The following is a 10,004-nucleotide window of genomic DNA, read 5'->3' on the forward strand; positions in this document are numbered from 1 at the left end:
AAACTTGACCCCGAAAAACTTGTTTCAGTGCTTTATCTCATCATCTCACACAAGGCCGTAGTTCCACCCCTAGAAATTATGTTTTCTGGGCGTGCACAGGAACCTTGTGTTCTTCACCTGCAGCAAAACGAACAGAAGAAATGAAAAATCACCTACTGGGAAAAACCTCCTCATAAGTGAGTTGAATTCACCTGGGCTGAGTTCAGCTCCAGAAAGCACCATTAACTTTTATCCCCAGTGCCTCCATACATAGCCAGGGTGCTGGGATGGCAGGAGCCTGGGGCAGGATCTGTGTGTGTCCTGCCATATTCCCAGGGACCACTCTCCACTGGGAGAGAAGGTGTGGGTCATGCTGAGTGCTCTTTTCCAGGTTCTGGCAATTTTAAAGAAGGAAGTTCATTTGGAATAAGCAGTCAAATACTTACAGAGCTGTTTCGCTGTTTGATTTCTTGAAGCACTGAAAAGAAAGAAACAGTCTTGTTATCTTTCACATTTCCTGACCAAAGGGATATTGTTACAAATATCTTGCAAGTATGTGATGCCTTCTTTAAAATATCTAATATTTGATTTATCTACTGGTAATTCTAATGCAGGAGGAAGTATCTAGCAGTTCTCTTACAGTGGAAAGCAACACTATGAAGTAGAATAGAAAAGGCAGAAAAAACCCAGATTATTGCAACAAACTATTTTTTTCCCTATGAAACTAGAGCTTTCCTTACCTTACAGAATTTATCTCTTCGAGCCACAATTCCAAAAAATATCGCGATTGCAACCACCACGACAGCAGTAATAACAGCCTCTTTGGGAAAAACAGGTTTTTTATCTGCCAGGAAAGAGGAGGTTGGATATGTGATAGATTAGTGCAGTCATATAACCCAGAACATTTTACAGGACTGCAGAAAGACCGACTTCTTTTCCCACAGCTGTCACTGTTGCTCTCTCTGCTGTTTGCAGGCTGACTGTGTGCGTTAGTCCTCTGGAAAGAAGGGAGCTGAGCTCGGGTTTTAGCTAACTGAAGAAGAATGGAAGCATCAGCTCCAGAAGAAGAGTCTGTCCCCCAGGCACTGTTATGCTCAGGAATAACATGACACAGGTAATATTGCTTTTTATCTTGTGCTGGGAGTATAGAAATGAAAGGGGCCTGGATGGGGGGTGGGAAATAGATGCCTGTGGGTCACCTCACCTGGTGTCACCTGTCTGGGACCTGAGCACCCAGCCCCATTTCTGGAGCACAACTTCTCTTAAGAACCTTAAGCAGCTCTTTGGGCTTGACAGAATACTGTGGCCAGAGTAAGACACTTCAAGTAAGACCTGAGCTGCTTCAAACCACGCTCGAGTGTGCCCTGTCAGCGTGGGAGATGTGACAGGGGGATGAGCCTGCCCTGGGTCACACTTGCCAAACACCTCTGAATAACAGGTAGAGCAGGACAAGCCCTTCCTGGTGCTGTGGTGCCAGGCACAGGAGCAGGAGAGCTCCTTCTGTTGCTGTGCCCTCAGAAGTTAACACAGGGAATTTACCACATTCCACTTACACGTCTTAATATAAATGGATTGCTGCCATCATAAAAGAGAATGGAGAATTAATTATAAAGCTTACTGTCTAACAGCAGCCTTGTTACCTTCAATTATCAGGTGGAAATCCTTTGTCCCCTTTCCCAAGGAAGATTCCACCACGCAGGTGTAGGTCCCATTGTCAGACTTCTGTACTTTTGTGATAGAGAGCTGAAGGACCTCACTCGTCCGGCGGAGTACATAACGACCCTCCTGTAGGGTCAAGTTGTTGTTGTCCTTATACCAAGTTGTTTGGGCTTGAGGGTTGGATTTGGAGTTGCAGGTCAGGGTAACATCTTTCTCTTCTTCAATTTGGAGGGTCTCTTCTCCGCTCAGCTGGGGAGGAACTGTTCACAGCAATGCAGTTCAATGGGCCATTAATAATGCTGCTCGTAGAATCACAGAAATCACCATTTAGGCTGGAAAAGCCCTCTAAGATTGAGTCCAACTGTTAACTCAGCACTGCCAAGGTCACCCCTAAACCATGTCCCCAGGTGTCACATCTACAGATCTTTTAAATCCCTCCACGGATGGTGATTCCACCACTGCACTGGAGAGTTCCATTGATTGATAACCCCTTCAAGTGAAGAAATTTCCCCTAATATCCAATCTAAACCTCCCCTGGTGCAACTTGAGGCCATTTCCTCTTGTAACTTGTTACCTGGAAGAAGAGACTGACCTCACCTTGCTCCAGTTTCAGGTACTTGTAGAATGGCCACCATTAAACATAAGTTCCCTTCACACATCCCTTGTACTCCTTGTTCAGTGGTCTAACACATCACAGTTGCACAGCCTTTCCTGATCCCAGGAATCAGCAGGGAAATCAGTGGCAGAGACTGTCACTCCTGTATCTCCTGTGCCCTGGCTTTTACTCCTGGGAAAGAATCTAGGTGGAGTCAGGGCCGTATCCAGGACCTCTTTCTTAAGGGCCTGCCCAATCCCTATAAAAGAGGCCTTGGATCAGGCCATAAGCACACTGTGGAAAGGGAGTGTCTTACAGTGTGAGTTATCTCCTCCTAAACACATTTTTTCTTGGTGAAGGCAGCACACAAGGGTGTAAAACACCACCCAGACACCGCACTGCTCAGCCCAGGGCTCCGTCCCACCCCGGCCATTCCGCACAGAAATCCACCCTGGCGACTCACACTGGACATCCAGGATCACAGACACCTGCACGGACTTGTCCCGCGCCAGCCTGCACGTGAAGGTGACTCCGTTGTCAGACTCGTTGACTGGGTGGATGCAGATGTGGCTGATGTTCACTTTATTCCCATCTTTCAGACCCACTTGCCCATCTCCCCGGTACCAGAGCAGGTTCTCAGCCTGGCTGCTGTTGTGGACGAGGCAGGAGAGGGAGACTGAACTGCCACGCGTTGTAGACAGGGGGAAGTCGGCAGCGTGGTTATTTATGGACAGCTCCAAACCTGCAGAAGGAGGAGGAGGACAAGGACAGTAAACTTCCTAAGCCATACCCTTCCCACAAAAGCTGCCCTGCTCACTTGTCCATGCCTCAGCCTTGGAGGAGGGACTGAGACTTTCAGTCTTCAGCATAAGAGCTGTTCTCAGGTGGGGTGTTAGTTTTTGAGACAAGAAGTCTTCATCACAAAGCTCCCTTTACAGTTATTTAAAACAAAAGTCAGGCTTTTGCAGCTGACCAACAGAACACCAAGGCCTGACCTGTGACAACAAAATGTCTCAAAACCAGCAGTGACCATGTAACACACAGCAAAAGATCATCCCCATCCTGCTGGTCTTCCTCACCCTCCTGCTGGTCTTCCTCTCCCTCCTGCCACCAATCACTGTTGCAGTACCACTGTGCCCTCGGGTTTTCTGCTCACTGATACTCTGTTTTTCAGCTGGAGCTGGATGTCCTTGGAAGTATAAATTAGTTAATCAGCCCCTCAGCTTTATCCTGGACAAGCTGAGTCTGGCAGCTGCAGAGTTGTACAAACCTCAGGACATACTAAATGAAATAAGTAAGGGAAATAACTTTTTGTAATGGGCTGAAACTCACTGCTGTAGCCTGGGTCATGGATTAATGAACTATAAATATAGCTTGGAATATAAAGTCTTGTGAACATAAAGAATTCTGAAGCTGTCTCTTCCCTAGTGTTCCCAGGTGGCCAAAGCTATCACCACTTCTCACTGCTTAGAGCAGGTTTGGAAACTGTGCCCTCATCAGTCCCGTGCAGCTGCCACAATACTGTTGCAAAATGCTGAAACTCCCCCATTCCCTTCTCTGCTACTCTCAAAATCAGAGGCTGGTTTTCAGACAGTCCTCTGGGCATGACCTCCAGAACACCCCAAAACTGGGATGCTGCTGTGGCACATCACCCAGCCCCGGGCAGTTTCGGCTGTCAGCATGACAGGGCTTGGACAAAGCCACCAGAGATTTTTTTTCTGTTGCTTACCTGTGGCTACACATGCCAGGAAGGAAATGGCAAGGACGGGTGCTCCGTAGGGAATGGGGAGGCTGTGTCTCTGTGCCATCTCGGAGGGGCCCAGCTGGTGCCTGTGGAGAGAGGGTCACAGCACTGCTGCCCCTGCTGGGGCTCGCAGGGGTTAATCCCTGCTGCCATCAGACACCCTGGGGAGAGTCCTCACAGCAGGGACAGGGTCACCAGGGAACAAACTGAGCTGATTGTTGCAGGGCATTTTCCAGTTAGGAGCAGATTCAAGGGGGTTGGATCTCTCTAATCTCCATTACATGAGTTTGTTGTCCCTAATCATCTGTCAGGGGAACCCATCTCTGGGCCGTGTAGCACCAGACTTACCTTGGGAAGAGTCTCTGGAGAGGCTGATTCTGCTGAGAAATGCACAGCTCCTTCCCCTCCTTATTTATAGGGTCTGAATTTCAATATTTTATGGTAGTTCGGTAAGAAGTGAACCCATAAAATGGGTTCAAGGCCTCGTTCAATTCCTGGATTTCTGAGCTCCCAGAACACTGAAGAAAAGCACTTGCTGGGCTCTGCTGGCTGTTTTATGAGACTTGCCAAGGCAATGAATAACTAACAAGAGAGTTCCTGCATCAGCCATAAAGACTTTCAGCCAAAAATAATACGTTTACCTCTCAGCTTTCTGGGTGTTCACAACACTGTTTCAAGCCATAGGAAGTTTATCCTAGTTATCCTAGAGCAGGAGTAGACTCCAATTAGCCCCTCTCTGCCCAAAGTGCTGTTGCCATGTCCTCCTTTGAGTGGAAAATAAGAAAATGCACAGATTCAGACTTTGAGCTGTGTGTTGGCAGAGGAGAGGTCAGAGACACTGTCCTGCTCACCAGTGTGTGCCCCCAGGCTGCTCCTGTGCTTAGCTAAGCCCTTGTCCCCCCCAGCATGGAGTGAGGGGGTCTGTCCCAGCTGTCCCTGCTGCTGGGACAGCTGTGCATGGGCTGTGCACGCCCAGGGCACAACTGAAGCACTTGGCTACGGGGAAAACTGCCTGAAAATGCTGCTTACACCTCGGCAGGATGACGGTGACGTGGTTGCAAAGCACAGGAACCTTGCAATCCCTGCAGTGTGTTCTCACTGCTCTCAGGCAGGCACAGGGCACATCACTCATCAGCAATGGCTCATCAGAGCCATAAAGTGCATTTCATGAGCAGGAGGAGCCTGGGACACGTCCTTGGCGTTTTCTTTGTAGCACGGAGGTGGGCAGGGAGGGCTCCTGCTCCAGGGCTGCCTGTACACACAGCACAGGACCACACAGCACTAGTCATTTGTGGGGCTGCTGCAAACAAGGGGCACCTCTGAGTGTTTCTTAATATATCTCTTTCTGTTTATTGGTTTACCTTTAACAGGGAATAATTTTCAGTTAAAAAGTAAATGTGTACAAAACTTCCTTAAAGAGACAGTCTCAGTCTGCCTTTCAGAAAACTTAGAAATGAGTGTCCAGCCTTTAGTGTACTTTTTACCCTCAAACTCAGTTTAAGAAATAAATTTAGCTTCTTCCAACGTTTTTAGGAAGTTATATGTCCTGTGCTTGTAGTATTCTACTAACTGTAAAATGCTGGCTTATGATGCAGTACAAACTTCAATCCAAATGCTCTTCCTAAGAGTGAAATGATCTTTGTGGTTTGGAATTAGGCTGAGTTGCAATAGGGAGGGATGCAAAGGAAGGGGCTGGGAAATGGCTCCTGTGCTCCTGCCACGATGTGAGACAAAGGCAGGACTGTGGGGAGGTCTGTGATCCCTCTGATCAGTGCCTTGCAGTGGCACTCTGGGAGAAGAAGGATGTGATTAGAGTAAGTGAGGATGTAAAGAAGGAAAGCATAGAGTTTGGGGGCACGTTTTGAGTCTAAAAATGAGAGCAAGGGAAAAGGTGGTCAGCTGTTCTGTGGGGGGGTTGTCATGACATTGGGCAGAGCATCAAGTAGGACCTGGGTAAAATTCTGTCCCAGCAGGTCCCTGACACAGGCAGTGAGGTGAGCTCGGGTTCGTCTGGTGCAATGGCAGTGTCCTCTTTTGCAATGGGCTCTGAGATCTGCTGAAGGAAGAGGGACTAGAAAATCCAGGTGTTTCTGGCCCAAGGCACCGAAAGGCAGCTTTTTGGAACCGGTAAGAATTGCTTTCGCAATGACTTTTTACACTTTTCTTTTTATATAGGGTGTAATTATCTTGTGGGTGTCTAATTACTGAGGTCTAGAGTTTTGTGGGTTGCATTCTCCACCTTTCCATTACGTTTTGGAGGGACATAAACCTCATGTTCCAGAATGGAAAGCATCCACTAATGACTTGGACTGGAGGAACCTCCTCAGTGAGGCAGATACTCTGTAACTCTCCACAGCAGAGGATCCAACCCTCACATTTGAGGCACTTGGATCAGGCACTGCCAAGGCTGGATTAGACAGACCATGAGCTATATATATATATAACGGCCAGTCTTCGCGAGCGAAGATTTTGGGAAAGGTCATTAACCCTTCCAGCCTGCGCAGTGGATTTTTTAGGTGAGACACAGCGTGCGCTGAACTGAGCCCACCCTTTAGTCCTGAGGTTCATCTGCCGGGGCCGAGCAAAGCTTGGACAGTGGCAGTGAGGTCCCCAGGATGTAGGTTTGTTTAGAGTGACCTTCTCTTAGGTGGATTGCCTACCAAGGCTGACGAGCTCCACCTGCCCAGGGGGCCGGGAATTGAACCCGGGTCGCAGTGGTGAGAGTCAGGCACTCTAACCACTAGACCGACAGACCATGAGCTAAAGCCAGAGTAATCCACCACACCAGCTCCTGCTTGTCATCCTTATGGCAACGCTGAACCAACAAACCCAGAATAAGACTGGTGTCAAATATGACTCTGAGCAGCCTCAAAGGGAATTAATTAATAAGCACCAGTCTATTCCTGGGTGTAATCCAAGCCTTAGAAACCTGAGAAGATTTAGAACATGATAGAGATTGGGCAGAAATTTCTTCTCCACTGGGTGGAACCTCTTAACCTCTGATTTCAAACTTCCCAGCAGTTTCTCCCAGCACAGATCTCCTCAGTGCCTTCAGGGACACAACTCTTATTCCCCCGCAGTCTCACTGGCAGATGAGAGCCCAGTTTGTATACAGCAGAGTTGTGAGGGCTGATGGTTGCTCTTGGAATCAGGGGCATGGCAGGATCTGCACAGATGTGTGGAAGCCCGGGATCGTATCCATGGGTTGGTTTGTCAAGCAAACAATGCCTGTGACGCGGCTGTAATCCCGCTCCAGAAAACGTTTCTGCAACAGTGCCCGAGGCTTGCTCCAAGGCTGCTCCTGTCTTCCTACTCCTTGTGGTTCCCCACTCCTAATCCTTTCTTAATACGTGGTGCTACATATTTTGCAACATTTCCATTGTTGGAGGATGACTGTAACACCCAAATCCACTGCCTCCGCTTGCCAGATATCAGGGATGGAAAGCAAGGCTGTCAGGGAACACTGCTTGAACTTACTCAGCACTCCTGTTCCCTCCCACAAAGCCTATTTTTCCCAAGTATAAAAATTATGGAGCTGTGATGTGCCCTGATTTCCCAGACTCCCAGCCTATACCCCACATATTTCCCACTGCTGAGAAGGACTGATCTCAAGTATTTTTTTCATGATTTTGTTAATCATTCTGTTTTCTGATGGTCCTTATATAAAGGTCACATACTGTGCCCCTGAATGCAGAGGGATGATAAGTGAATTTTATTCTTGGGAAGGAATAAGAATAGCAAAAGAAGCACCAAAACAGTGAATATTGTGTAATTTTAAAATAAATTGCTTAGAGGGCATTAAACATACAAATGAAAAATAGGCATTAATTAATTAACAAACAGATTCTGGGATAAATACAGTGGAAGAGAAGCCTTCAGGAAGGTGAGGCTCCAGCACAAGTGTTGGATGTGAATGCCACCTGCTGGGTACCCACCCACGAGAGCTGGCAGGGAGCAAAGTCACCTGGGAGTGCTGGAAACTGGACGAGATCCCTGTGAACACCTTGGCACAAACTCAGAGACAGTAAACCCTGGAGAAGGCTAAAGCCACGCTCATGGGCAGGTCTGCTCAAACCTCTGGGCTCAGAGGAGGAGGAGGAGGCGTCTCTGAGATGGTAATTCCACTGGTGTTTTTCATCTGTGCTGTAGGAAGTGCCCTGTGGAGTCTGTGCTCCTGATGCAATAAGGAAGCTTATCCTGGGCTTCTACTGATATATATATATATATATTGCTGTACTCATGTACTTTTTCCAGAAGTGTGAGTAAATTAGTCTTGGAGAACTTCAGTCATCATTTCAGACAACTGCTCCTGGATAGTTTAAACTCTCCCTTTCTGAAGTGAGTGCAAGGAATGGAACCACATTCCAGGAGGGCAAGTCCAACCTTGAATCAGGAGCATCAAGGCACTTGCCAATGTTTCCTGTGCTGAGAAGAAAGCACTGCAGTAGGCACAGCTTCTCTTACCTGCAGTCAGCACTGGTGCCCCTCTTTCCCACCTGCTCTGGGTCACATCCAGCACTGGTGGGTGCTGCAGTCACCAATCATGACTAAAGACAGTGCATTAGTGTGGCTGCTGCTGTCCTATCCTGACACATGGTCTCAAATAAAAGGAAATGTGAAAGGAGCTTGGCATTAAATTAGCAATATAGGTCCCCTGCAGGAGATAAAAGTGACTTGTCTGTGTGGAATTCCACCTAAATGTTGGCCCTTGTAGTTTCCCGCCTCGGGAGCCCTGGTTGGCAGCCTGGAGCTCTCACACCCAGCAGCACTCAGGGAAATCAATGCTGTTATTCTTTGCTTTGTGCCATCCACTCATGAAACTCCATTTTCTACCTGACTGACCCAATTTTCCAGGTGGGCTCCTGCCTCAGCCAGGGGTCAGGGTGTATCATTGCTGTGATTACCTGCCAGGTTCCCATGACTTTGTTAGTCTTATGGACAGAAAACACACCTCTGGAACGGGTGGGCTGGGCTTCAAAGGTTTCCTCTGGGAAACAAAAATTACTAGGTAGGATGCTAAACTTAGTTCCTGCTTCATGCTGATGGCCAGCACAGGACATTCCCTAGCAGTATTCCCAGATCTGCTTCTCTTTAAGACTGTATTCCACTGTGGCTGCTGAGCAGCCTGGATGTCAGATATTTTTGTCTACCTAGGAACTTTCATCACCAGTGGGATTTCTTGGAAGTGCTCTGCTGGAAAACCAAGTGCTGATTTGATCTTGTGAAGTGCTGCCAGACAATATTAGCAGTTTTAACTTCCCTGCTGTGGCATCACCCTTCATTCCCTCTGAGAGGAGTCTGCAAAGGTTGAGCTGCTCCATCTTTCCAGTTCATGGGAAACCATTTGCAGCCAACCTTCAGGATGAAAATGCATTCCTGTTCCAAGGTTGCAATCACTGCAGAGTGTCATGAGGCAAAAGCCACAGCTCCTGAGTAACCACCTTGTTGAGTGCCAGGGCTGAAGCTCACGGCAAGCACTGGCACAGGGCAGAGATGAGGAGGAGAAGGAGGAGAAGGAGGAAGAGCAGGAGGAGGTGACTTCTTGCAGATCGATCCCTAACCTGAGGATTTGCTCCCTCAGGGATGTGGAAGGCAGAGCTCTCCAAGGAAATGTGAAGGATTTATTGTTACTGGCTGCTGAGCAAATGAGCGGGTGACTCATCAGCCTTTGCCACATGCTGCTTTTACAATTGGTCTGTTGGAGTTCCAGACAACGGGGCTTTTATCAGCTAAAAAGGGAAATGAGCTCAGTTACTCTGGGTAAATCCAGAGCAATTTGTTTGTAGACTGAGGACTTAAAGCTGTGTGACGGTGAACACTTCTGAGACAGTCAAATTGCCTCTTGATGTTCTTTCCTCCCTTTGACTTAAGAACATCCTGATGACCGAGGTCTTTTGGCTTTTCCAGTTTAATTAGATCTGGGGCATCTTTTTGATGGATAATCCCTGTTCCCCGCTTGTCCCTCTCCTAATGAGACCCAAGAAAGATAAGCCAATTTACTCTCCCTTTCCTCAGGACCCTTTTGAT

At 47.9% G+C, this 10,004-nt stretch overlaps 1 protein-coding gene and 1 long non-coding RNA gene across 4 annotated transcripts in view; one reads left to right on the top strand and one right to left on the bottom strand.

Annotated features, from left to right (window-relative positions):
• LOC135425350 (uncharacterized) overlaps nucleotides 1-9,125 on the top strand; it is a 10,402-nt gene extending 1,277 nt beyond the window's left edge. Inside the window, exons 2-4 of one of the 2 annotated variants that reach the window (XR_010435558.1) lie at nucleotides 955-1,093; nucleotides 5,951-6,104; nucleotides 6,999-9,125. This is a non-coding gene — a long non-coding RNA (uncharacterized LOC135425350). Of the gene's footprint in view, nucleotides 1-954; nucleotides 1,094-2,592; nucleotides 2,799-5,950; nucleotides 6,105-6,998 lie in introns of those variants that run through there. The other variant, XR_010435559.1, reaches the window with a different exon arrangement.
• Nucleotides 9-4,848, bottom strand: TMIGD1 (transmembrane and immunoglobulin domain containing 1). Of its 2 annotated transcripts, XM_064677545.1 has the most exons (7): nucleotides 4,326-4,837; nucleotides 3,963-4,063; nucleotides 2,697-2,975; nucleotides 1,620-1,898; nucleotides 720-823; nucleotides 426-457; nucleotides 9-117 (listed from the first exon to the last, which is right to left on the bottom strand). In XM_064677545.1, exons 2-7 carry the CDS (start codon nucleotides 4,039-4,041, stop codon nucleotides 114-116), a joined length of 777 nt encoding a protein of 258 aa, XP_064533615.1. In that variant the 5' UTR covers nucleotides 4,042-4,063; nucleotides 4,326-4,837; the 3' UTR covers nucleotides 9-113. The 2 variants fall into 2 exon arrangements, with proteins under 2 accessions (XP_064533615.1, XP_064533616.1); XM_064677546.1 differs by lacking the exon at nucleotides 9-117 and having other exon boundaries at nucleotides 422-457; nucleotides 4,326-4,848.
• Nucleotides 9,126-10,004: the final 879 nt, after the last annotated feature.

Source organism: Pseudopipra pipra, chromosome 21 (assembly GCF_036250125.1).
Source record: "Pseudopipra pipra isolate bDixPip1 chromosome 21, bDixPip1.hap1, whole genome shotgun sequence".
Taxonomy (NCBI): domain Eukaryota; kingdom Metazoa; phylum Chordata; class Aves; order Passeriformes; family Pipridae; genus Pseudopipra; species Pseudopipra pipra.

What these genes read in the sequence shown, in the direction of transcription:
- TMIGD1 (XM_064677545.1), bottom strand. Translation starts at nt 4,041, where the DNA reads ATGGCACAGAGACACAGCCTCCCCATTCCCTACGGAGCACCCGTCCTT. An exon ending in TGTGATCCTGGATGTCCAGT is followed by an intron (nt 1,899 to 2,696) that starts GTGAGTCGCCAG and finishes TGCTGTGAACAG; the next exon opens with TTCCTCCCCAGCTGAGCGGA. An exon ending in GAAGAGATAAATTCTGTAAG is followed by an intron (nt 458 to 719) that starts GTAAGGAAAGCT and finishes CTTTCTTTTCAG; the next exon opens with TGCTTCAAGAAATCAAACAG.